Source organism: Colletotrichum gloeosporioides (assembly GCF_011800055.1).
Source record: "Colletotrichum gloeosporioides strain Lc1 chromosome Unknown consensus_7, whole genome shotgun sequence".
Lineage (NCBI taxonomy): Eukaryota > Fungi > Ascomycota > Sordariomycetes > Glomerellales > Glomerellaceae > Colletotrichum > Colletotrichum gloeosporioides.
This window is the reverse complement of record NW_025544652.1, coordinates 1,619,586-1,645,989: the sequence shown is the minus strand read 5'-3', so window position 1 is coordinate 1,645,989 and position 26,404 is coordinate 1,619,586. Positions and strand designations below refer to the sequence as shown.

At 53.9% G+C, this 26,404-nt stretch overlaps 6 protein-coding genes across 6 annotated transcripts; 2 read left to right on the top strand and 4 right to left on the bottom strand.

Moving 5' to 3' along the window:
* Nucleotides 1–340: 340 nt before the first annotated feature.
* On the top strand, nucleotides 341–2,389 carry GCG54_00001837 (Vacuolar protein sorting-associated protein 52 A; the record flags this gene model as incomplete). Its single annotated transcript, XM_045401941.1, has 2 exons — nucleotides 341–791; nucleotides 852–2,389. The coding sequence occupies 2 exons, from the start codon at nucleotides 341–343 to the stop codon at nucleotides 2,387–2,389; spliced, it is 1,989 nt and encodes a 662-aa protein (XP_045270670.1).
* A 163-nt stretch (nucleotides 2,390–2,552) lies between these two features.
* Nucleotides 2,553–3,919, bottom strand: GCG54_00001836 (GTPase-activating protein GYP8; the record flags this gene model as incomplete). The annotated part of the gene is made up of 3 exons (XM_045401940.1): nucleotides 2,553–3,445; nucleotides 3,525–3,680; nucleotides 3,748–3,919. 3 exons carry the CDS (start codon nucleotides 3,917–3,919, stop codon nucleotides 2,553–2,555), a joined length of 1,221 nt encoding a protein of 406 aa, XP_045270669.1.
* A 2,987-nt stretch (nucleotides 3,920–6,906) lies between these two features.
* Nucleotides 6,907–15,481, top strand: GCG54_00001835 (Eukaryotic translation initiation factor 5B; the record flags this gene model as incomplete). Its single annotated transcript, XM_045401939.1, has 9 exons — nucleotides 6,907–7,140; nucleotides 7,217–8,362; nucleotides 8,432–8,937; nucleotides 9,023–9,336; nucleotides 9,394–11,222; nucleotides 12,059–12,541; nucleotides 12,600–13,106; nucleotides 13,180–15,179; nucleotides 15,235–15,481. The coding sequence occupies 9 exons, from the start codon at nucleotides 6,907–6,909 to the stop codon at nucleotides 15,479–15,481; spliced, it is 7,266 nt and encodes a 2,421-aa protein (XP_045270668.1).
* A 647-nt stretch (nucleotides 15,482–16,128) lies between these two features.
* On the bottom strand, nucleotides 16,129–18,751 carry GCG54_00001834 (Heat shock protein hsp88; the record flags this gene model as incomplete). Its single annotated transcript, XM_045401938.1, has 5 exons — nucleotides 16,129–16,416; nucleotides 16,473–18,396; nucleotides 18,464–18,495; nucleotides 18,591–18,652; nucleotides 18,739–18,751. 5 exons carry the CDS (start codon nucleotides 18,749–18,751, stop codon nucleotides 16,129–16,131), a joined length of 2,319 nt encoding a protein of 772 aa, XP_045270667.1.
* A 1,161-nt stretch (nucleotides 18,752–19,912) lies between these two features.
* On the bottom strand, nucleotides 19,913–20,204 carry GCG54_00001833 (uncharacterized protein; the record flags this gene model as incomplete). The annotated part of the gene is made up of 2 exons (XM_045401937.1): nucleotides 19,913–20,064; nucleotides 20,123–20,204. The coding sequence occupies 2 exons, from the start codon at nucleotides 20,202–20,204 to the stop codon at nucleotides 19,913–19,915; spliced, it is 234 nt and encodes a 77-aa protein (XP_045270666.1).
* Nucleotides 20,205–20,737: 533 nt separating this feature from the next.
* On the bottom strand, nucleotides 20,738–23,261 carry GCG54_00001832 (Chitin synthase D; the record flags this gene model as incomplete). The annotated part of the gene is made up of 3 exons (XM_045401936.1): nucleotides 20,738–22,943; nucleotides 22,997–23,163; nucleotides 23,223–23,261. 3 exons carry the CDS (start codon nucleotides 23,259–23,261, stop codon nucleotides 20,738–20,740), a joined length of 2,412 nt encoding a protein of 803 aa, XP_045270665.1.
* Between the last annotated feature and the right edge of the window lie 3,143 nt (nucleotides 23,262–26,404).

The window sequence follows — 26,404 nt, the reverse complement described above, 5'->3', positions numbered from 1 at the left end:
GTCGGCCTTCCAAAACGATGCCCCGCACTTTCAACCTCTGGGCGGGACATCATCAAGAGAAGCAAACATCCGAACCCCTGCCGCGCCACACTAAGCTCTACGGTACGTAATCTCTGTGGCTGGGGAGCGTGGAATGCAGATCATCCAATCAGAACACATCACCCTGCAGGAGACTATCAGCCTTGTCGGCTCCTGGTCAATATCACAGGTCTACGTATCCTAAGTGAGCCAGTTCGGTTTCCCCCTTCCACGCCCCCTATCGACTCCAATCCTTCGATGTCATGGTGTACGACCTCACCGACCGAACCGCTTCGTAGCCTCTTCCCCCCACAAGCCCATCATGTGGCTTGATCGGCTCGCAGCCCAGTCGAACCCGTCTCCGTCACCGTCGCAGCCCGGCAGCCGTCCGTACTCTCCCCTGCCGCGACGGACCTCCAACAGTCCCTATGTCACCTCTCAACGACCCGGCATAACGCCAAGAGGCTCTGCCCTCTCCCTCGTTTCCAATGACTCTTCCAACTCGTTTCTGGCCTCCCGCAAGGTCAACGGGTCCGGCCTGAAGCAATCGCAAACTACCTACGAGGGACCCGATTCGGTCGAAATCCTGGGCCAGATCCTGGACACCCCATCACTACCAACACCCGGCGTGAATGGTACAGCCGGGACCATAGCTGAGAAAGATCTTGAGTTCCAATTCGACTTCAATGGACTGAGCCTGCGTGAGCTTGCGAGCTCCGACGCAACGGCTACGGATGATGCGGATGGCTACCGTCGGCAAACCGCAGAAGAATGTAAGAGCTCTACAAGCTGTTTTTTCCGCCCAACCTTCCGTATGCTGACCCCACGCGCAGATGAGACTAGCAAGTCCCAATTTGAAGATCTGCATCGGTCCATCGCAGCTTGCGACGGCGTTCTCAGCTCGGTCGAGACGAACCTGACGAGCTTCCGCAACGATCTCGCGACAGTCTCCGCAGACATAGAAACTCTACAGGCCCGCTCGACAGCCCTCAATGTCCGACTTGAGAACAGAAGAGCAGTGGAAAAGGCGTTCGGACCCGTGGTTGAGGAACTGAGCGTCTCCCCCCTTGTCGTCTCCAAGATATCAGAAGGTCACATCGACGAGACATGGGTCAAAATGCTAGCTGAAGTGGATAAACGTGCAACAGCATACAAGAAGAACACGGCCAGTCCGCGGCAGAGTAAAGCTTGGGCTGACCTCGGTCCTCTATTGGAGAAGCTTACAATGAAAGCCATCGAAAGGATACGAGACTTCATTGTCGCCCAGATCAAGGCGCTCAGGTCCCCCCACATTAATGCCCAGATTATCCAACAACAAAACTTCCTCAAGTTCAAGGAGCTTTTTGCATTCTTGCACAAACATCACTCAAAGCTAGGTGAGGAAATCAGTCAGGCTTACATGAATACCATGAGGTGGTATTATGTAAATCAGTTCACTCGATACCAGAAGGCTTTGGAAAAGCTGAAACTACATGTGTTGGATAAGAATGACGTCCTTGGACACGAAGAAACTTCACGACGAGCCACAGTTCTATCTGCAACAAAGCCGGCTGGTCCGCCGCACGATGCTTTTAACCTGGGGCGCCGCATCGACCTCTTGAAGACGAGCAATCAGTCCGCAATATCATCTTACTTGGCCGAGGAGGACCAGACCACTCACTACCTCGAAGTTCCTTTCAGAAACTTCAATTTGGCGCTCATTGACAACGCCACTGCAGAGTATACCTTCCTAGCCGCCTACTTCTCACCGCCGCTTTCATTAGCAGCAGTGTCGCGGCAATTCAACTACATCTTCGAACCGACCTTCGCTCTCGGTCAGACATTGACCAAGACTCTGACCAATGAAACATATGACGCTCTGGGTCTACTTCTGTGCATCAGGCTCAATCAGCACTTGGCGTTTGAGCTACAACGACGCAAGATTCCCGCCGTTGACAGCTATATCAACATGACTACCATGCTCCTATGGCCTAGGTTACAGGTTGTCATGGACCACCACTGCGAGTCGGTCCGGCAACTCACCAACACCCTGCCCACTAAGCCCAAGGCTGCGGATCAGAACAAGCTGTCTGCAGCGCCTCACCTTGTCACCCAAAGATTCGGCCAGATCCTACAAGGTGTCTTGGCGCTCAGCGCCGAGGCAGGTGATGACGAACCCGTGGTCACTAGCTTACGGCGGTTGCGTTCAGAAGCGGAAGCCTTCTTGACTCGATACAGTCAATCCTTTGGTGACAAGCGGAAGCGCGAGCGGTTTTTGTACAACAACTACTCGCTGGTTTCGACCATCATCAGCGATGTGAGTGGGAAGCTGGCTACGGAACAACAGGAACATTTCGAAGAACTCAAGACGGCATTCCAGGAGGGTGCTTAACATCACAAATCATACTGTTACGGCGTGGGCAGGCATGGCGTCGGGTGCGTAAGTCAAATGGGATATCATATGTGCGGTAGTTCTTCTCTACTACCAAGGACTTTAAATTTACATGCGGCACTTTTCCCTACCCGTCTAAGGTTCAGACTCTATCAAGCATCGTCTAGAAGGTGTGTGTCCAGTTTTTTCCGTTTGTCCACTTCGCATACCAGGCAGCCACATCTGCGATCGGGCTGCTGTTGCGGCGCAGATATACTGCCACCAGTCCGACAACAACAGCCAAACCTGCTGCTGCTGCCCCCTTCCTATACGCCCAAAGCGTTCTCAGTATCTTCTGCCGACGTTCCAGGGCACGGAGCTCGGCCAACTGCCCCTGGAAAAAGCTGTATCCTTCGTCCATTGTCTGCTTCGCGCAGAGTTCAACGGACCGCGCTGTCTTCAGTGAGCTCGCCTTTGATATCCGCCGCCATGCTGATAGAGTCTCAGGAGGGTACCGCTCGTACAGCGCAGTAGTGCTGGCGATCAGCGCCTCGAGATCCATCTTCTGCGGGACCTTGGATAATATCAGATGCAGCATGGAAGGGTCGTCTTCGTCATTGTCAAAGAGCTCGTCTCGCCGATTCAGGACGATTTGAGCGAACATGTAGACGCTGAAGACCGGTTCTCGAGTGAGGAGGATGTCGAAAAGGCGGGCGATATCGCGATATGCCTGGATATCGTGAGCATACATGGTAAGCGTACCGGCTAGGGCGTAGAAAGGCTCGGTGCCGGAGAGGTGTCGCTTTAGCTTGGGGTCCGCAGCATTCAGAATGTCAGGGATCAGACGCAGCTGCGCAACGGTCGGCTCAAGGTTTGTGAGCATGAAGTCGCGAATGCGAAGGACGGAGAGGCGGGACACGAGACGGGCACGCCATGGCGGCTCTAGTACGAGTAGAAACACCTGGCAAATGTCGTGATAGCCCTGAAAGTAGCACAGGTATGGATATCGTCGGAGGACTTCGGTGATCAGATCAGATAACTCGCTCTTGTTTTTGTCGAGTTCGGCGTCAGACTGGTCTATAGGTTGGGTCGTCAGCTCATGGACGGGACTGTCGGGCCAAAACTCGCTTGGCCGTCTTCGCAAGGAGAAGCGTACGGTTGGGGTAGTAAATGAAGGCTCTATTGACGTCGAGCTGGACCTGGTCCTCGTCCCTGTGGCGTGGGAGGTCTTTCCACGAGTTCGTCTCGTCTATACCAGTCGCAATTATTTCCTTGAAGTCCTCGCTATCCGCAAGTCCGAGCAGTATGGGCCCTGCCCCCAAAATGCCGTGTTAGAAGGCTAACCAGAGAGGTTGCTAGTTGACGGGATGGCCACGTACATGCTTTCCGGCGCAAATCGTCAGTGAGAAAGCCACCTCGTGTGCTGGCAAGGCTTCCAAGGGCCTCGATATTCCGCCATTTGCATGCTTCGAGGATGTCGTCTGTCTTGCGACGTAGATGATCGGCTGCGCCGCCGTCCTTGACTTCGTCGCCAGTCACTTTGGTGGCCATGACCGGGAGATTCTTGAACTACAACCTCCAGCGCGTCGTCTAGTCGTTGGGAATTGCTCGTCGCGTGAGCAGAGCATGCATCCTGCAGCTACAAACTAGCTTCACTGAGAGCTCGTCGAGCTGCAAGGATGCTTTTGGTCCGGCCTCGTCGCCGCTAGTTGGTTACGCGAACCCCAAGACCCGTCGATCTCGACAGATCCGACAGGAGCAGGATGCGGGGCGCAGGCAGAAGCAGAGGTCGGGTAACTACTCGGCCGGCGAGAAGCAACCCTGAAAGATTCAAGAGAAGAAGTTACGGAGCAGTTACTCTGCGAAAGCTGCCACGATGACAGAGGACCTCCACTGTGGAGATCTGTCGCACTACTGGATCGCCGCCTGGAGGTCCTTGCCTGCCTTGCTACCCAGGTACCTCTGCTGGCGGGGGATCAAGCGGTCCAGGCCCCTGCGGGAAGGACTTCTATTACCTTAGGTAAGCTGGAACGACGGGAAACCTACGAAGTGCGATGCATCTCGTCCTCATATCTAGTACATTTCCACATCATACACCCTATCCAGTCAACTTTGAATAGTGACAAACGATCAGCCGATCTCTACGCCTGCCGAAACTGTACTATCACCTCAAAAAGAGAACACCAGCACCGGCTGCAGTATGTAGGTCTCGTAAACAGTATTGGACCAAAATGTCCAGCCATGTCCAGCAACAGTCAAGAAGTTATGTAATCCAAATTAATATTTGCAAACCCCCCTTAGGATTCATTCTGGACATTACAAAGGAGCTTGTGGTTTGTCACAAACGACAGATCTTGCTCGGGATGTTGGCATCGGTTGGCCAGCCTAAGAGCGCCATATTCTGCTTCTTTGCCTACTTGCTCCCTGGGCTAGGAGGGTTGCATGAGCAATGGTTGAAAGAGTCGGCGTGCAGCAGTGGATGCAAGGTAGCACGTAGCTCGCTCAGTTCGAATACAAACTGACATACGCCCGTAAGATAGGGAGGCGGCCACGAATGCCAGTCGTCCTAGCCGTCACACTGCCTGGAGACTACCAAGGTTTTTTTTACATCCACAAGCATCGCGCCAGCCTCCAAGAAGAAGCGGAAGCCCTTTGCGCTTGATCGTCAGAGAAACTAAGACCGATGCCACTGGCTGCGTTGTCTTGGCCATGTTGCAACGAGGCGAGCCACAACCGGTTGGTTCCCTCGCAGCTGTCTAACTAGCGTCAGGCAAGAGTGAGATTTTCTGCCAACAAAGTTGTGCTGACGGAGATGATTGGCTCTTGGAGAAACGCACAACGGCCTCGAGATACCAGAGCGCCTCCTGTTAGAGGTTTGCCGGAAGTAAACTCAGACGTCTGCTAGGTTGCGCGAAGCACGTCGAGTCATTCGGAGCTCGAAGTAGGCAAGGTTGAAGGCAAGCGAGCCGGCCGGTGAGAACGGTATGGACCACGTCCACATGGATCTCAGCCAGGATGGCAGAGATTCAAATGAACCTGCAGCATCTTCCCGCTTCCGCCCAAGGCCAGATTCCACACACGCACAGCCAATGCTCCTTCCGACCATTGTCTGCTGCAGCCGGCTTGATACGACGGAAAGGGCCAAACAGTTTGCGACCGGAGGCTGAACCGATGCTTGGATATTCTCGCTTCTATTGCGGCAACAAAATGAAGGACTGCCGAGGTCTAGTCGCCTCTGAAGCATCCGGGAGTGGCTCACCGGTTGCCGCAGGTAGAAGAAACTATGCGTGTCGACAGCGGTTGGGATGAACGGCTTTTTCTCCCTGGTCAGCTCGCAGGCCGGGTAAGTGTAGGTACCTTAGGTAGCTACAACGGCCCACACACTGTCGAAACGGTGTCTTGTTAGCGCCGATTCAGACATGGAACGGAGTGGGTGGACGGGATGACGGGATGGCGGGACCGGGTCAACCCAGGCGAACCTAGGTACCAAGGTTAGAATGCCACTTGCCAGGTCAGCTTCTTCAGCGGCCGTCTGTGTCACTCAGTGGCTGAGGGCCCTGTCGCTGACTTGATCTACCCCGCCTCAGGCCTGCTGAGGGAAACTACACAGACAGCTTCGTACGGTAAGGTAGGTAGGCAAGTTTAATCGATAGGGCGGGAAGGATGGGAGGGCATGCAAAGTAGAACGATTATCTGGACTGTTTGGCCAAGCTCGGGAGCATCTCGCGGCCCAACAGCGGCCTGCTTGCTTCAGTTGCTTTTTTGACTTCCATTGTTTTCCCCCCGGCTCCGCCTGATTGATGACAGACACTGTGACAGCTTCCAGGGACTCGGTCTGTTCATCTTTAAGAGGGCGTACCAAGTACCAACTGAATCCAAATCACGGCATTCCTGCACCAGTATAGCAACACGTCCGCGTGGTACTTGCCTCTCAGGCAAGGCTTTTAATCATCCGCCAGCCACCTGAGGACTCCATACTGTTTGCGCACTTCCCAAATGACGCACTTCCCAAATGATGTTGGGCAGGTTTAAAGGTCCCCTACCTATCCGTAAGTAAGGTACCGTAGGCAGACAACCTCAGGTAAGGTAGACGCACCTGCTGCCCTGGGCCCGATGGCTTGAGAAACGTGGGGCCCCACTAGACTACACAACTCTTAAACCAACCTAAGGTAACCTCAAGTCTACTCCGCGCTGACCCAACTTTCGCGCCGGCTTAAGACTACACTACATTCCCTCGTCTGCTGCCCTGCCCACGGCTACACCAGGTTGCTTACGCCGGCAACAGCGTTCCATTCATCACCCGGCTTCTCCTCGTACGGCCCCATCGACGCACTCATTTACTCTGTGTAAGATTGAGAGCACTGCCCCAAGTCAAATTCGAAGCTCGGGTTCCTCCCGATTGAACTGCATCATACCGCCCGGCGATATCAACGGTCCTCGTCCCTCTGAACGTTCTGCCCCTGGTCCTTTGCATCGTCGTCACTTGACTGCACTTTTCGGTCCCTCACAACCATGTTTACTTGACAAGATCTGTTGAAATGGCCTTCCAGACAAACGTTTTCAGGGATGGGGCTTGGGTAACCGAGACCGTCGACCTCAAGACAGTTCTTTCCAAAGGTTCGGCCGCCGCCGCATCGCCCGCTGCCCCTCCACCTCCTACTCCGCCAGACTGCGGTATTCTTACCAGGACTGTTATCGAAAGTCCCATTGCTCGCTGGGTGCTACCTGCCCTCTTGCGATCGGCTCATCACAATGATGTTGCCTTTGTCGGCGTGAGTCTCGAATCCGAGTCCTGATCAGCTTATGCCCCACGTCAGCCTAATGTTCAACACTCGCTAATTGCTCTAGGATCGCTATGTGAGCATAAGCGAGTTGCGTAAAGATGGCCAGCTACAAGAAGTCCTTCGAAAGAAAGATTTCGGTTGTCGTATCCGCAATGCTTGTGTCATTGGGAACAAGTATGAACGTTTCCGGACCACTGCCGACGATGCTGGTGTCGACCACATCAAGAGCGAAGATGAAGACGACGACACTCACATGGTGAATTCCACCTCCGCCTCTGGTCCCATCAGCGCTCACGGTCTACTGCCACCGCACCTGCTGCTCCTCGTCCTCGAGACCGGCACCTTCGTCTTCCTCTTCATCAAAAGAGACATGCATAACAAACTCGAGTTTGTCGCCTCGCCCTTTCATAACCCTGCAAGGCGAATGGGCCATCACCTAGGCTTCCATGTGGCTGTGGATCCAAGATCCCGCTATATCGCTGTAGCTGACGTGCAGAACAAGTTCGTCGTTTACGAGCTTGAGTCGATGGAAGCCATGAGCGATCAGTACATGCGCAAAAACGCGATTGCCCCTGTTAGCGCCCATCACTCCCGGGCGGTTCAGGGCACGATCCTCAAGATGGAATTTCTTTATCCTCGACCAGAAGACCAAGGCCATGTCATTCTCCTTATCATTTTTGTCAAGGGCGACAAGTCAAAAATGGTTATATATGAGTGGGAACGCGGCAATGATTTGGCTCGTGTCTTTGCCGAAGAAAAACGTGGTTATCGCATACGGCCGGAACATCGCTTGCCTTTGTTAGTCATTCCGTTGACAGTAAGAAGTTCTTTCCTGGTCATCTCTGAGAATGCCTTTGGCATCTGCAAAGATCCTCTACAAGGCCCTCCCGATATTGAGAATCACTACCCGTTCGATCCAAAGGACCACCCCACGACACGTTTTCATCATGGACTTGGCGTGCCGCTCTGGACGGCCTGGGACCGGCCTGTTCGAAGACGAGGCTACTATGACACAAACGATCATATCTATCTGGCCCGGGAAGACGGCGTCATTGTATTTTTTGAGTTCAACTCGGCAGACGTCCTTGGTGTTTCCATGAATGTGGGCGAGTGTGACTGCAACATCTCCAGCGCCTTCACCACCATGTACGACGCTTACTCTGACTTCGCCATAGTTGCAGGAGATTCTGGTCCTGGGATGATCTTTCAGGTATGCTTTCTCCATCGCTTATGCGAGAATATGAAGCCTGACACACCGAAATAGCTCAAACCTCGACAGAGCATAGTCCAGCTTGGTCCTATTCCGAACTGGGCTTGTGCTGCCGACTTCACAACTTCAGATCCTCTCGTATCCTGGAATCCAGCAGCCGCCCACCGGGGAAAGCCAGTAATTCCCTGGCAAAAACGCACAGCGGGTCATGTAACAGCTCCTGACAAAATCCTCTGCGTATCCGGTAATGATCCTCAAGGCAGCATCACTGAATTACGCTACGGACTGCCTGCAAACATAATCTCCTACTTTGATACACTCCCGATGAAAAGAGCTTGGGTTTTCTGGACTTCCGATGTAACTTGGCCACTTCAGATGCTCATTACTAGCCCAGGAACATCCGATGTCTTGGTGTTATCGGCCGACCTTTCACAAGTGGAGATGGCAGACCCGGCTATGACGCGGCTAGATACAATGTCCCGCACGTTGGCGGCAGCCCAGGACTCTGACGGGAATATTGTTCAAGTTACTGAACAGTGTATTGCTATCAAGGGCCCTGATCAAGGCGACGAAAGGTGAGCACCGACTAAACTTGCACTAAGAAATATAAAGCACTGTCCGAAAGGCGTTCGTGACGAAAATTGGTCTGACGAGTTCTAGTGCAAGTTACTCCTTTGGCGATTTCCCGAATATCGATGGCGTGGTTGAGCATGCAGTCGTTAGGGGTAATTGTGTCTGTATATCAGTTTTCGAACAGTCGCGCTTTCAGGTCCATGTCTTGCGTATCAAGGAGACAACGGTATCTCTGGCTCATACCTACTCTGTTGACGGAGAAGTTACATGCCTCTCGCTCTGCTGCATTGACGGGCGGGAATGTTTAGTCGCTGGCTTGTGGCGACACAACAAACCCTGGCTCGCTCTATACCCGGCCGAAGGGTCTCAACAGGAGCCGCTCATGATTGCTTTGGATACTGGTACGTCGAACTTTTCACACGATCAACGTTTTGACGCGTTGACAAACGTTGTTACAGATGGAGTGGACGACACGGAGCAAGGAGATGCGATGGACATATCTTCAACTGTCGAACTGATCAATTCAATCGTCGTGGTGTCCGAAACCGATAAGAAGACAAACTTGGTCATGGGATCTCGAAGCGGCCATTTGATAACGGTAGAGCTGAAAGGCTCCAATCCTGCCGATCGAGCAATCTACAGAGAGAGGCTTGGAACTGTTTCAGTTGAGGTTCTGCCTATCAACGCAAAGTCTGTTCCAGGGGCTGTCTTGGTCTGTTCCAACGATGCCTTGTTACTCTTGCGGGACTTTGAAGCTAAGCGACCTGGGTATTTTTCAACGCGACATCGCGCTTGGGTAACAGACCTCAAGAATCCGGCCATGCCATCTTTACCCGTTATCTCAGCTGCCAGTATACCGAGAGCTCATATCATGGAGAATCGCATACCATTGGTACTTCTTTCTGGTGAGCGCATCTCGTTCACAGAACTGTACCTACAAGACGGACCAGTGCCCAGGCGTCTGCCACTACGGACAGGCACACCCGGAAAGGTGCTCTACTCCAAGACGCTTCAGTGCCTCGTTGTTGCGATACAAGTGGGAGACCAACCGAACATCATGTTTATGGATCTCGAAACGGGAGAAGACTTGTCGTATCCACTCGACAAGCACGGTAACCCAACGATATTTGTCAACGGACTAGGCGGTCACGGTGATAGGATTCTTGGGATGTATGAGTGGCTGTTCACTCAAGCAGGCATGACGTTTCATTATCTAATTGTCACCACAAGAGGAGGGCGCCTTATACTTCTATCCCCCACTGCTGACGAAGATCGAGATTTGGAGGGGAAGAAGCGAAAGAGGATACGTTTCTCTACTCGGTACAAGTCGAAAGAGCAAGCCCCCATATCTTCCGTTGTAGGGGACGACGAAGGACTTGTGTACTGTGCTGGGAGCACTCTATATTCAGAAGTTCTCGACACGGGTGAGAAGAAGCTTGTACGACAGAAGAGCTACGAGCTAAACTCTCCCGCCATTTCATTACGACTAGTGAATGGCAAGATCTGTGCTCTGACTTTGGGCGACTCGGTAGTGGTCATAGATCACAAGACGGATCACCATGGTGGGCAGATGGACCTCATTCACATGGACAAGACGACAAGAAAGTCAAATGATTTCTTTGATATTGGGGAGTGCGCAGACGGACCAGCAGCCTGGCCCATAACTCTACTTTGCGGTATGAACCGCGATTTCGCAGCAGTCTGGACTCCTTGGCAACAGCGAGGCAAAGAGTTGGAGGTTGTCGCGGAGGGTTCATTGCCGGTGAGCATCAGAAAGCTCGGGCGTGGGCACGTTCGTCCCGAGTGGCTGGCGACGCAACTGGCGACGCAGTCAGAGACGGATCATGGACCACGATACGGACATATACACAGCACAGTGGATGGAGCTGAGGTACTCGGAATGTGCCTAGATGGGGCGTTGATGCATTTCAGCCTGTTGGACATGCACGCGTGGCGATTTCTGCGTTTCGTACAGAACCTTGCAGTAAGGAGTCATCTTTTATTTCCTTACAGTTATGAGGTTTCGGTGCTGGATGACGAGGATTACGATGCGGAGGTGAGGGAGTCACCTGCGACAATGAAGCACATAGACGGAGATCTGCTCCAAAGGTGTGTCGACAACCGAGCGCTGGAGAAGCTCATATCCGAAGACAGCAACATCGACCTCTTGAGGGAGTATCTGGACTACTTGGACGATGGAAAGTGGACAGCGTCCTTTCAAGATGACGATGATGTATCGAAGTATTTCGGTTTGGCATATGCCGTGCTGGAATACCACTTGAGTCCGGTGCTATGAGTTACAGGGATGCAATGGTCTTGCTCTTCTTCCAGCAAGCTGGATGGCTTGGAAGATAGTGCTAGGTTAAAAAGAAGGCCGCAACACGGCTTGCACGTACCCATTCCATGGATATCAGAGCGATGATTGTGCTTCTATATATGATTGAACAAGGGACAAAAGAAGGTGGTGATATGCATTTTCTTGCTATGAACCCAAGACTTGGCTGTTGGAACAGCCGCGAGGCGAGGTGAGCAGCGATGGACGTTCGTACGGTGTGAATGTGTGCTGCAGTGGAGTCGTATGGAGGTTCCTGCTACCTTCCCTACCTTAGGTAGGTTGGGCGCGGGCGGGGAACCCTTGGCTGCCAGGCACCTCCACTCACTGCGTTTAGTGCCACTGCGCGGGCTTTGGATCCCCTGCTCCTTCCCACACTACACACTTTCAAACACGACCTGTGCCCCGCAGTGAATGTGCTGATGCACGAACACACACACTCTCTCTTCATCTATCCTATTCACTTCCCAAGACTCGACGAAACATCCACGGCGGACTTTCTACATTCGTTGGGATAAATAGCCATCAGGCGGATGTTGTATTAGTAGTATCAACACACTTGGGATTCGTGATTTATTGCCACTTGAACTGCTGCCGTACCGCCTTTTTGTGCTTGAGACGCCCGCCGAGAGGGGAAAAAAAAAAAAAAAAGGAACTACCCCACACATCCTTGGGAATTTCGATTGATTCTGCCGTCACTCATTTTCTGGCTTCGCCCACAACTGGCAACCATTTCTCCCCCTCCCCTCTGGGCACACCTTGCATCTAGGAACACACTTTTCAAATCCCAGTTCGCCCAATTGATACCCGCCAAAATGCCGCCCAAGAAGAAGGGTAACAAGGCCCGGGCCAACGACGACTGGGAGAACGAGCTCGGTGAGAGCATCGCCCCCTCCGATGGCGCTCCAGAGGCTGCTGCCGAAGCGCCAGCCGAAGATGAAGATGCGGGCGGCGCGGGAGGTCTGATGGCCACCATGCGCAAGAACAGAGAGAAGAGGAAGAAGAAGGGTATTGAGGAGCCCGTCGAGCCTATTCCTGAACCCGAAGCTTCCCCCGATCTCGCCGAGAAGGCTCCCGAAGAAGCCAATATGGACGACGAGTTCGCTCTGCCCGAGAAGAAGGGCAAGGGTGGCAAGGGCGGCAAGGGCAAGCAGGCCGCCACTGCACCCGCTCCCCCGGCCGGCGAAGACGATGATATTTCTGGTCGTGTATTGACCAAAGCTGAGAAGGAAAAGCTGAAGAAGGAGAGAGAGAAGCAGCGTAAGAAGGAGCAGGTGAGTCTCAACAAAAACTACTGGCTTTGCACATGATCGCGCTAAACTCGTCGCGCAGGCTGCGAAGAAGAAGGGCGGCGCTCCAGCGAAGGCTGCTGAACCTGCCAAGGAGGCGGCTCCGGAGAAGAAGGACACCCTGGCCCCCGCCGCTGCTCCGGCCCCTGTCGAGGAGAAGGGTGGTAAGAAGAAGAAGATTCCTGCTCATCTGGCCATGATCCAGAAGCAGCAAGAGGAGCTGCGCCGCAAACAAGAAGAAGAGACCCGTTTGGCCGAGGAAGAGAAGGCACGGATCGCCGAAGAGGAAGCCCGCCTCGAGGAAGAGTCCAAACGCAGGGAAGAGGCCAAGGCCCTCAAGAAGCAGAAGGAGAAGGAGAAGATCGAGCAGCTCAAGAAGGAGGGCAAGTTCTTGACCAAAGCCCAGAAGGAGGAGAAGGCCCGCAATGAGCGCAAGCTCCAACAAATGCTTGCTGCCGGTATCAAGGTCGGTCCCAGCGACGAGGGCGAGAAGAAGAAGAAGCCCGTCTACGAGAACAAGAAGAAGGGAGGTCGCAAGCAACAAAACCAGGTATGGCCTAAGACTCTGATCTTCGGCTCCTTAGATCGGTTTCCTTGGTTCTGATGCTAATCATGCAATGTAGATCGACGAGGAGAAGGCTCTCGCCGAGGCCGCCGAACGCGCGAGGCAGCAGGCAGAGCAGCTGGCCAAGGAGGCGGAGGAGAAGGCGGCGAAAGAAAAGGCCGAGGCCGAGGCCGCCGAGGCCAAGAAGAAGGCTGCCGAAGAAAGCGAGTTGGAGGATGATTGGGAGGCCGCTGCTGCCGCCGAAGACGATGATGTGAAGGACAGCTGGGATGCTGACACCGAAGATGAGCAAGAGAAGAAGGAGGCGGCCAAGGCCAACGGAAAGGCCGGTGAGAAGTCTGCTCAGAATGAAGACGAGGACGATGATGAGGACGAGGAGTCCGAATCTGAGTCCGACTCTGAGGATGAGAGAGAGTCCGCCGCCCGTCAAGCCGAACTTCAGCGCAAGAAGGAGGCTGCTGAGCGTCGTGAAAAGGCCCACCAGGCTGCTCTGGCTGCCAGATCCAAGGACAACCTGCGCTCCCCCATTTGCTGTATTCTGGGTCACGTCGATACTGGAAAGACGAAGCTTCTCGACAAGATCCGTCAGACCAACGTCCAGGAGGGCGAAGCAGGTGGTATCACTCAGCAGATTGGTGCGACTTACTTCCCCGTCGAGGCCATCAAGCAGAAGACTGCCGTTGTCAATCCCAACGGCGAGTTCGAGTTCAAGGTCCCTGGTCTCCTTGTCATCGACACCCCCGGTCACGAGTCTTTTTCCAACTTGCGATCGCGCGGTTCGTCTCTCTGTAACATTGCCATTCTCGTCGTCGACATCATGCACGGTCTCGAGCCCCAGACGCTGGAGTCCATGAGAATGTTGCGTGACAGGAAGACTCCCTTCGTCGTTGCGCTCAACAAGATCGATCGTCTCTACGGCTGGAAGAAGATCGATAACAATGGCTTCCAGGAGAGTTTGGCTCTCCAGCCCAAGAGCGTTCAGAATGAGTTCAAGAACCGTCTCGAGCAGACCAAGCTCGCCTTTGCCGAGCAGGGTTTCAACGCCGAGCTGTTCTACGAAAACAAGTCCATGGCCAAGAACGTCTCCCTCATCCCCACTTCTGCCCACACTGGTGAGGGTATCCCCGACATGCTCAAGCTGATTGTGCACCTGACTCAGGAGCGTATGGTTGGATCTCTCATGTACCTCTCCGAGGTTCAGGCCACTGTTCTCGAGGTCAAGGCCATCGAGGGTTTCGGCATGACCATCGATGTCATTCTGTCCAACGGTATCCTTCGCGAAGGTGACCGGATAGTCTTGTGTGGTGTAGAAGGAGCCATCGTCACAAATATTCGTGCGCTGCTGACGCCGGCGCCACTGCGTGAGCTCCGTCTCAAGTCTGCTTACGTGCACAACAAGGAGGTCAAGGCTGCTTTGGGTGTCAAGATCAGCGCTCCTGGTCTTGAAGGCGCCATTGCTGGTTCTCGTATGATGGTTGTTGGCCCTGACGATGATGAGGACGACCTCATCGACGAGGTGGAGTCTGATCTTGCCACCCTGTTCAGCAGAGTCGAGAAGACGGGCCGCGGTGTCAGTGTCCAGGCGTCTACACTTGGTTCTCTCGAGGCCTTGCTCGACTTCCTCAAGGATTGCAAGATCCCCGTCGCCAACGTTGGAATCGGTCCGGTTTTCAAGCGTGATGTCATGCAAGCTGGTATCATGTTGGAGAAGGCCGCAGACTACGCCGTAATGCTGTGCTTCGATGTCAAGGTCGACAAGGAGGCGCAGTCTTACGCCGACGAGGTCGGAGTCAAGATCTTCACTGCAGACATCATTTACCATCTCTTTGACGCCTTCACGAAGCACATGGCGGATCTTTTGGAGAAGAAGAAGGAGGAGTCCAAGATGTTGGCCGTCTTCCCTTGCGTCCTCAACACCGTTGCCGTCTTCAACAAGACGAACCCTATCGTCGTCGGTGTTGACGTCGCGGAGGGTCAGTTGAAGGTCAACACCCCTATCGCAGCCGTCAAGACGAATGCGGTGACGGGTGTCAAGGAAGTCGTCAGTTTGGGCAGAGTGTAAGTTCTTTACCCCCCCCTTTCCAAGTACAGAGAGATGCTAATTTCTACTCAGTACTTCCATCGAACGTGACCACAAGCAGATTCCCGTCTGCAAGAAGGGCCAGCCTTCCGTGGCCGTCAAGATCGAGATGGGTGGCTCTCAGCCCACGTACGGCCGCCAACTTGAAGAGGCTGACACTCTGTACTCTCTCATCTCCCGCGCCTCCATCGACACGCTCAAGGAGTTTTACCGCAAGGAGGTTACCAACGACGAGTGGCAACTCATCATCAAGCTCAAGCCTCTCTTCGACATCCACTAAATGCACATCCCCCAAAACAATTGCGTCTTTCATTTTTTTTTTTTTTGGGTTCACAAACATGTCATGAGGGTTGTGTAATGGCTGGCCAAGAGAAGTATGAACATGAAGGGATGAATAGGTTGGCGGGAAAACATACGGACGGCATCGACATGGATGGATGGACACGAAGGTGGAGAGAATTGCGAGAAGAAAAGAGTTTATTTTCTTTTGTGTGCGAGAGACATCTTCCCCTTCCCCCAAAAATAAGCCCTCCCTCCAAAAGCATTCTTGCGGTAATCCTGGTCGTCATTCAAGAAGAAGAGAGATGAATTTCCATGGAGAGAAGAATTTTCATGAAGCACTTGACCATGTGTGCGTGCCACTCGGTAGCGAGCATGCTGACAAGCAACTAGGGGAGCCGCGCTCAACTTCCTCACCACCATCGCTCGGAAGGCCTGGTCTGTAGACATGATTGAAATTCCAGAATATCATCAAATTGTCATGTCATTGCTCTCATTCCATGATAACCGTCGAAGCTGCTCTAGCCTAATAACCCTATGCCAACCCGAAAGAAACCATAACTTGGGTCTATTCTATCTTCTTCGTTGCTTCTTTTTCTCCGTCGCAACTGCTTCTCATGTTCAGAAGTCAGCCAAGTTCACGGGATTCTATTTCGTGCCCTCGCCAGCCTCCTCGACCTCGGGCTTAGCGTCTGTCATCTCCTCGTCCTTGGGAGCATCCGCAGACTTCTCGGCCTCAGCAGCTTTGCGAGCCTCCTCCTCAGCGGCTCGCTTGGCGGCTTTCTCAGCCTCTACTCTCTCTTGGACAATTCGTCGCTCCTCCTCCACCTTCTCGAAGTGGCGCTGGACAATGGGTCCGGCCATGGCACGGATCTCGTCAAGCTTGGCGACGTAAACAGCCTTGGTGGTGTCCTCGCCCTCGTCGTAGAGCCAGTCCTGAGAATCATGATTAGTAAAAACATACTTCTTGGGAAATAACAATATGTACTCACCTCGCTCGCCTCAAGCTTTTCGCGGATCTTGGCCTTCTCCTCGTCACTGGCGAACTCGGCGTACTGGTCGTCGAGCTTGTTGCGGAGATCGTAGATGTATGCCTCCAGCTCGTTCTTCTTCTCCTCCGTGTCGGCGACGAGCTTATCCTCCATAACCATGGCCGCTTCCTTCTCCAGGAGCGAGGTTCTCGCGGACTCGGAGAGCGATGCTGTGCCGCTGACAATAGGCAGATCACCCTTGCGGACCTGCTTCTTGACCTTGCGGGTCTTCTTGGGTGCATCGTCCTTGTTGTCAGTCTCCATGGCCTGCAAGGGATTATAGGTTAACTTCGGCTCATCGGCATCTCCAGAAACACGAGCAGGGAAAAAACCAGCCTCGGGGTCGGCATTGTGGCGTCGCCGCTTCAGGGGCGACTCCTGGTAGCCTCCCGATTCGGAGGACACTGTTTTCGAACGAAGCGTGGTAACACTCACATCGGGGTCCTTCTTCTCGCCATCCTCCTCCTTGATCTCCTCCTCGACCTCCTGATCCTCGACGTAGTAGCCACTCTCAACGTTCAAGACACCGTGAATGTTAACACGAGCCTTGAGCTTGCAGATCATGAAGTCGTCCTTGCCATCGGCCTTGACGCCCTTGACAGAGAAACGACCGATCCAGGGGTTGATCTTGCCGGGCAGCTCTGCAGGGTTGGCGTAGCGAGCCTCCAGGTCGAAAGGCTGCTTGCGGTAGAAAGTAAGAATCTTGGTGGACGGCAGAACGTTGCCGCGGTTGAAGACGGTCAGGCTGGTGTCCTCATCAGGAATATCGGGAGCCTTCTCCCAACCAAACTCGATAGGGTAGCTCATGATGTCCTGGACAGTGAAGTCACGGACTCTGAACACAGGCGACAGGATAGCACAGCTAAAGGCTGCACCACGAGCGACAGCCTCATCCTGGTTCAGAGTGTAAGACAGGGGCTTGCCAAAGAAGTCTTGAATTCTCTCCTTCAGGGCGGGGACACGGCTACCGCCACCGATGACCTCGACGACGTCAATGTCGTCCTTGGTGAGCTTGGCATCGGCAAGAGCCTGCTCGAGAGGAACGGCAACACGGGTCAGGAGAGGCTCGACCAAAGCCTCGAACTCCTGGCGGGTGATCATAGCCGAGACATCAATGTCGTTCATGATAGACTCGATGTTGACGGGGGCCTGCTGGTTGGCAGACAGAATCTTCTTGCACTTCTCGGCAGCGGCGATGGTTCGGGCCATGGCGCGACCGTTGGAGTGGATGTCGATCTTGTACTTGCCCTTGAACTCCTTGCCAAGGTGGTCGACGAGGGCCTTGTCGAAGTCACGGCCACCAAAGTGGCGATCGAAAGCAGTACCCTTGACAGCCAGTTCGCCCTTCTTGAACTCGACAATCGAGCAAGTGTAGTTGCTGTGGCCGATGTCGACAAAGGCAACACGGCGGGGCTTCTCCTCTGGAGCGGGAAGGTCGAGCTTGGTGATGCCCCAGCCAAGGGCGGCGGCAGTCGTGTCGTTCATGAGGCGGAGGAGCTTGAGACCGGCAATCTCGGCAGCGTCGATGAGAGCGCGGCGCTGGATGTCGGTGAACCAGGCGGGAACGCTCATGACCAAGTCGGAGACGGGGAGCTTGAGCTCAGCCTGAGTGGTCTGCTTGATCTTGCTCAGGTACATGGCAATAAGCTGAGTGTTGGTGAACTTCTCCTTCTTGCCCAGGTAGGAGATCTCAGCGCCAACTTGGCCGTTGACGTCAACAAGGGGGGCAGTAATGTATTGCTGCTCGATCTGGGTATCGGGGTCGTTGAAGGTGCGGCCAGCCAAGCGCTTGAGGCAGCTGACGGTGTTCTTGAGGTTAGAGATTTCTTGCGTCTTGGCAGACTCGCCGAGGTATCGCGACTTGGGTCCGAAGCCGACGACCGACCTAAAGAATGGTATCAGTTGCACTGGTTCGAGCATTTGCAAGGATTTGAGGGCAAAAAGGTACGTACGGTGTGGCACGGTTGGAAACCTCATTGGTGATCTGTGGAGGGCAAATGTCAGTTGTCGTTCTGTCGCGAGTCCATCTTTTTTTCTCTCCTCGAGGAGGGGGAGGGGCAGGCAGTGTTGGGTACGCACCACATCGACACCGCGATTCCTGGCGACGGCAATGACCGTCTTAAGGGTTCCGAAATCGACACCTGTAGGAGACAATGCGCATCAGCAACCGATCAGGCATTTGGGAAATGGACCGGCGACGAGAGGGGGAGCGGTGCGCTCAGCTTACCAACGACACTCATGATGGGCGGCGGTGTTCAAGTGCTACTCGGTTGTGTAAACAAGGGTTGTCCGGCGGACTTTTCTGGTTGGTGAGATGTGGCGGGGTTGCTCACAAACAGCGCTGCTGCGAAGGCAGATATAGTGATGGGAGGTTGAGGTGCGTGGATGGCGATTATCCGACTTGCTGAAAGGTTATGCGCAAGCGGTCGAGTCGAAGGGTCGTCTCGTTGATGTTGGGAGAAAACAGAACGCAGGTAAATGCAAGGTTTAAAGAGTTTGTCGATATGCAAGAGAGCCTGAAGGTGGGATGGGATGTGTGTGGGAGCGGACGTGGGAAAAAAAAGTTGCAGAGGCTGCGTCCCTCCAACAAGCGGCTAGTCAGACCGGGGCCGGTGAGGTAAGAAGAAGGGGGAGTTCAGATGTGTGTGTGTGTGTGTGTGTGTGTGTGTGTGTGTGTGTGTGGATGTACACCCGGTCGAAGCTGTGGTGGGGAGGTACTTGGCCAACGCTAAGTACCTAAGGTAGGCAGTGTAGGCCCGGGATGGTAGGTGCGCTGTACGGTTCGAAGACAGTGGTCCTGGCAGTGAGTCGTACACAGCAAGAAGCGCCTCTTCTCAGTGGATGTTGCGTGCTGGGAGTTTCAAAGGCATGGATTGGGCAGGACGGGAACGTGTGCTGCCCCGCCAGAATTTTCAACAGGTGTCGGTCCGCTAAATATTGGTGGGCGCGGAATGGGAAAGAAGATTCTCCCTCGTTCTTTGCTGTTCCTCTCACCAAAGGAAAGGTGCCCAGATCCAGGCCTGCGGTGTCCGTCACCCCTCCAGCCCTGCCCCTCCACCCCTCCACCCCTCACTTGGCCATCTCCAACTGGCTCCAGCCTCTGGAGCCTGCTACGTAAGTAAGGCGAGGCACGCAGCATTCAAGGCAAGCATTGTGGGTTGCGCCAATGGCGGAAAGGAGATGCCTTATGGTCCCCGTGAAGGACACCACATGATACCAGTGTCCTTCGTCCCTCTGAATCCAACGACATGACCGAGTCCTCCAGGCTTCAAGTTCGCTCCTGCCCTCTGTCGCATGCCAGCCCTTCGCGCGGGGCCACGCCCGCCCAGGGTACAGATACGGCCAGGGATCCTTCATCTGTCAAATCCAGATTGAGTTCCGGCGCAATAGCTCCGACCCAACTACACAGGCACGAAGCTACCAGAATCAACGCCGAACTTGAGGCTGTGGCAATAATGGTAAACTGGCAGATATGCTCCATCGACAGCGTGAGCCATCGCAGGGCCCGGAGCGTTTGTCGCGGTGAAAAGGCCATCCGCGTCGGGCAGCTCATCTGTGATGCTGCTTAGTACCCAAGGTAGGTACTGATCAGTGATGCAAGTGCAACCCACCCGGTTTATCTAATCTAATCTTGGCGATATCCACCCGATGTGTAATGCAATCCCTCAAAGACGCGACTGTTGCCATGTACATCCCCCCAGACCTCCCCCAACTTTACCTAAGATACTACCTGCCGTCCAATACAGCCTAGAGAATCACCAGTCGCCCTCGAAGCACCATCCGAAATACTGCTGATATTGACGCGAACCCGCCCGCCTGGCCAGGAACAGGACCGACACAGCAGCTTGGCTTACCATGGTTTTCCCTCCTTCGGCCTACCACTGGCTGTGCCATCGCCTCTCATTACCCAACATCATCACAATCCAAGATTTCAATCGCTTCGAAGCCACATTGCATTAGGTAAATCTTGCTAATAGGTGTCGGATATTGTTATCATCCGCCGACTGCCGCGCAAACTCGACACAAACAAACTCTTCGCTTTCAGGCTTTTACATGGCCGACGTGTGGGCGCAACGATGTGAGTATACAAAAGGAATGATGTTGATGGTGCCCACACCTCTTTACCTGTCAACTCTTCTCTGAAACCCCGTACCAACGCCAGTGATATGCATATAAATCCATTCTTCTCACCATACCCCACACTTAAGTCTCCGTTTTCAGCTGCTTCACCTGCCATTTCCCTTGGGGGAGTGGTCTCGGCTGGGCCCACCGCCGTTGCTGGAGCTCTCTCCCTCACTCTGAACGTCTTCCAGCGGGCTTGTGCGAACGAGACTGGCACGTGCCAGAGGGCTCCGGCCGCTTCGTGCCGAGTGTGACGCGGCTAGGCCTTGACGACCTTCGCCAGACTTTGGCCGATTATCAACGTTTCCCAACCTCACGTTGTCTGTGTAGGGGCCCCCTTCCAATGGATCAGCGTCATGGTATCCAGCTCTCTTCATTTCCGACTCGGAGTACTCGTACACCTGACCCGAAGCCTGCTGTCCGCCGAATCGCTTAGAATTGGCCAAGAACTGGTTGAACTGGCTCTGCTGTGCCATTTCGTACTTCTTGCGGTCTTCGTCGCCCATGATACTCTCCACACGTCGAGGAACATAGACCGAGTTGCCAGCGGTCTGCGACGACACCATACTGTCGAACGAGTCGCGCGACTGCAAGGCCCACGCCGGCCCGAACCCGCTTGGCCCGGACCGGTTGACGGTGACCGGAGAGTCTTCTGCGTTGACATACCATCCACTGGCTGTCTTCTCTCTGGCTGCGAAACGTCCTTCGAGGTTTGAAGGTGGCTGTACCACGCTGTGCTTTCGGCCCATTGGTCCCATGTTCCCCTTGCCACCTGCAATACTTTCCTTGCGAGCCTGTGTGGCAGGGATGAAGCTCTCCGGCACAATGTTGAGTTCGTCTCCATTTTCCTTGGCTTGCTCAATGGCTTCCTGAGGTGTGGTATCAACATCGGCAGTGGCTGCGTCGGCTCTCGGTCCTCCCCAGGTTCTCTGACCGGCGGTGAAAATGCCATAAACCATGTAGAACCAGTTGAAGAAGGGATTCAGGATGAACATGATGGGGTACAGCCAGATCTTGAATCTCCTCAGCTTGGCACCGAAGTACAACATCATCAGCCAGTTCAAACCCAGGGAGATGGCGATGAATCCGACCGGCAGGTTCTCAACTTTCTTGGATGTCGTGATGATGGCAAGGACCATGATGAAGAACAAGAGGGCCGTAGTACGGATAGTGTTTTGCATAAAGCGGACAAGAACCAGAAGGGGATAACGTCTCCAAAGACGCCAGTCAGTAAGCATGCATACCTCGTTGGTGATGAAACCCAAAAACCAACGCCGACGCTGCTTGATAAGAGACCTGTAAGTCTGGACAGCCTCAGTTTTGCAGAAGGCCGAAGTGCACATTTGGATTTGATACCGCTTCTTGGCTCCAATCATGAACAAGTGAGTGAGCCAACGGTCTTCACCTAAATGGCACTTTGCAAAGTCGAAGAGATCCTCGCATTGCTCCGCCTTATCAGCAAAGTAGTACTTGGCCATGCGACGGAATGCCGAGAAACGAAGCATTGTCAGAGCTCCAGGAAGACAGGTGACGGCACCACATCCTGACTCGACAGTACGCTCGAAGAGTTGGCCGTGAATATACTCCATATCTTGAAGCAGGGTGATCAAGCTGTGCTTCTTAGTCGTAGACGTGATAACACCAGTCATGGCCAACATGTCTCGGTGGTTGCCGGGGCTCAGCTCCATGTCGAAGACGAAGTTCTGCAGGCAGGTAGGGTCGAGAATGCAATCAGAGTCGATGAAGAGAATGAAGAGGTTGTCGTTTCTCTTGAGATAAGTCTCGTAGACCTTGTCGATGAGCTTGAACGTAGCCTTCTGGCAGTGGCGCTTTCCTCCGTGGGGGAAACGGGAAACCGTAATGCGAGCGGACTTGTAGGTTACGTCGATACTCTTGGGGTACGTCTCGAGGGTCAATGGCACTCCTAGCTTTTCGAGGGTGTTCAAGTACAACTCATCCTCCTGGTCGCCGTCAAATGACAGGAAGACGTGAATACATGACGGCGGATAGTCGCAGTCGACGACAGAGTTGATGGCGACGACAAGGACGTCGGGGTCTTCTTTGTAGACGGGCATGACAATTACAACCTTCGGTGCGGAGACTTCGTCGAGAACCTGCTTAATTCTCTTTGTGCGACCCAGCTGATTGGTGACAAGTTGGTAAACGCAGAAGAGCCATGGAATGGTCAAGAGACCGGCAAAACTCCAGAAGGCGAACCATTGAAGGCCCTTGACCATGGCGTCAGGCCACACTGCAACGACCACACTAGGAAGCGGCAAAGTGACAATCATGATGGGGAGGAAAATGGCTCTGCAACAGGGTCAGTAGGGTCCAAAGATGTGGTTCGCACGCCGAATTCTTACCTGAAGCATGTGAACAGGATGCCAACGACGACTGCCAGCACCCTAATAGTCCAATGTTCGGCCTTGAGGAAGACCTTCCACAAGCAGTAACAAAATGCAGCGATCCACAAGAACCATTCCAGGATGGCAGCCAGCATCACCACGCCGACAATCGCCGTGTAAACGATCTGAACCTCGCGTTAGTCAAGACCGGCCAAAGGGGCTTTGCCAAATGGTTGTTGCTTACGTCTTTGGGTGCCCATGAGTATTCCACATCGCCCGCCATGTTGTACGATAGATTTCTGTTGTTCTCTGAACTGCAGATGATGAGATGAAGAGCTATGCAGGCTCGTTTGCCAAACCCGGGAGGGCGAAATGCCTGACGGAAGGTTGCCCCTTAGTCGTCCCAAGAAAATTCAAGTCGCGGTGTAAGAGACGGGATCGTGCAGGTTCGACGTGGTGTTGTCGGATGGTTGCAGTTCGCTTGTTTGGGGTGTGCTATCTTTATCACTGGTTCCCGAGAGTTTGTGGAACAGGAAAAGTCAAGCTGGAGGACGGTATCGTGACTCGGAGGATGACGATCCGGCGGAGAACTTTTCAAACCAGTGCACCACTGATTATGCGGCTGATTTCCGTACTTGCTGATGGGATAGATGCTCCCGAGAGACGGGTTTTGTCCTCCCAAAGGCGAATGTTTGTGGGCGCCGTTGCCTTTTTGATGGGTGTGAGTCTGGGGTACCTTCTCAGATACCGGATGAGGAATCAACTCACCTCCCGAACCAACGCTTTCCCCCCTTCTGGCTTCCCAAGTGCCACAAGGTTGGTCGGATTTGATCGAGTCGTCAGTCAGGTCTTATGAGGTCAACGAATATATCATCGGCGGGATCAGCAACCGAGGACAAAGAAGAGCTGAGGAGTGTTGAGAGCTAAAGAGGCGCTGAAGGGACAATCAGATGATGGGACGGGTTGACCGGCTTGTATATACGTCTTGGGGGGTTTTGAGCTTGACGTGGGGGGGCGACGGAAAGGGAAAGGGGCCGTCGACGGAGAGGCACCGACGGGTTCGAGACTCGACCCTAGGCAACACGCCCGGTTTGGATCTTTCCGGCACAGGCTGAGTGGGTGAATAAGCCAAAGGGAAGAGAGCAAGCAGAGAAGCAAACAAACACGCAGAAAGCAACGTTCAGGGATGCCCGACATGCACGGGTCAGGTCACAGTTGTTTGGATGAGCGCCGACACCGAGCTAGAGAACAATCTGGCGGGCATCAAGCGCGTACGGCCGTCCGAATCCACACATGGGTTGGCCCTTTGGAATTGAGACCGGCCGGTTCGAGGCACCACACGCACTGCACGCTGCTGCAAGGTGCGCGCCTCTCGGGTCCCGGAGGCGTCTTTTGGTGCGTGGTGTTAGACGCCTTCGGCGTCGTCTTCGCAGCGTGGGAACGATGACGTTCGGGGCTGCCATCGTGGCAAGAGCTCCGCCCAGAAATGCTGCCAGAGCTTCCCAGGCCGAGAACGAGAAAGCATGTAAGGTATCTGGTGGTGTCAGTTGAACCCCGGGTACGGGTATCCGTAGATGAATAGATGAAGACACATTTCCGACCTGCAGCGAAGACGGCAAGTTCGTAGGCACAACGGACGTTCTTCCCCTGCTGCGATCGTTGATGGGATGAGACGAGAGGATCCCGCGCGACGGGAGCAGGGACCAGGATGAAATCGATGGACATGTCTTGGCCTGCCGTGCGTGGAATGCACAGCCCAGCCGGGCCCGAGAATTTTTGGTCTTTAAGCCTGAGAGCTCCCCCACCGTTGGCAGGGTCCAAGCAGACCGCGTGCGCGATGGGTTGTCGAGACAAAACATCCGAGCGCGGTGGAAAGTAGAAAGGAGCTGCGTGGTATCCGTACGGCAACAGGTGAGCTGCCTGGCTGCATACCCAAGCTCTGCAAGTTATTCTTCACTCTTCATCACCTGTGATCAGACGAGCCGGCTGAGCGGACCTGATCGACGAGAAGCGCAACCGGGGTTAGGCGGTGGGGGCCGCTAAGAGCAAGGATTCGTGGAGCGTGGAGCGTGGGACACTGGCTGGATGGATGACTTGGTGATCGATGTCTGTCTGCAAGGTGATCGTAGTACGGCAGAGTAATCAATTACTGCATACATGCATGCACTCGGATGGTGTTTGAGCTGTCTGAGGACTCTGGACGGCATTGGCTCATCCTGTCATCTTTACCTTATTTTGGTCTTTTTACCTTTCTGCAGCTCCGGTTGCCATGGATATCGACATGCTTAAGCATCTGTTCTTACCTAAACCCTACCTTTCCTCAGGCGACATTTTCCATGGCTGACAGACGGACCAACAAGATCAGACTTCCTGACGCGGAACATCGAGAATCTGGGTTCTCACGAGTAAGATTGTCTTGTGGTGTTTTTCAGAATCCTAACACCGTCTAACAAGCCAAGACTGCGTTGCTTTTCTTAGACAATCGGGACGAGGTAGGGAGGCGACATTGAAAGAAGCTGTCTACGAAGACGAATAGAGCTGCACCGGGTATCCACACATGGCTGCAAGAAAGACGCCGATTGGCCCATCTGGGGTTCTCTTCCGCCCCAAGTGACCGGGATAGTGCGCTAGGACAATTTAGTCCAGGGGCAGCCAATCTTGCAGATGAAGATCCCGGCTGTGTGGGGAATCCTTTCCTCACCACAGGTCCACAGCACGCTCACATCGCCAATGCCGTCGTTCCCTCTTCAGTTTTCACTATTTCAATGGCCCACCAATCTGAAGGATTCCATCCACGATGCAAATTCCCCGAGCTCCAGATCCATGCATTCTACGTTGAAGCTTTCAGCCGAGGAAACATACGGAGCGATACCGCACCATCATGACGCCTCACCATATTCTTTGAACTCGCAAGCACGCCCGTCAGTCCTGGACTCAACGCCTTTCACTCCCCAGCATAAGGGCCTCTGTTTGTCTCAACGTCGACCTCGCAACAGCCAAAAATGGTCAATTCACAGATCATCGCATCCGCTTCTCATCCTGCTTCCTAGACTAGGCTCCATGCCGCCATAGTCTCTTGTCTGAGGACATGGTAACGATACCATCTCCTGCTACCCAAGACGTCCGTGGACGTCCGAGCGGGCATGGAATCATCGCTGGAATGTTGTATTTCAGGATATCCTGGGACAACGGCGGGAATGCGAGACCTCCTGCCACAGTCTGGCGCCTCTCGAAAATTTTCGAAAAATGACATACGCCTTCGTTTGCGGCTTCTCTCCTCCACTTCAAGCCTGGCCCCCAGCAGAGGGACTGCCAAATGGTCATCCATCACTGCCATCCACAGTGGCACGCTATCCCGACTCAGCGCCCACATGCATTCGCCAGCCGTCACTGAAGCAGCAAGGAACGTGATAGCTCAATACACAT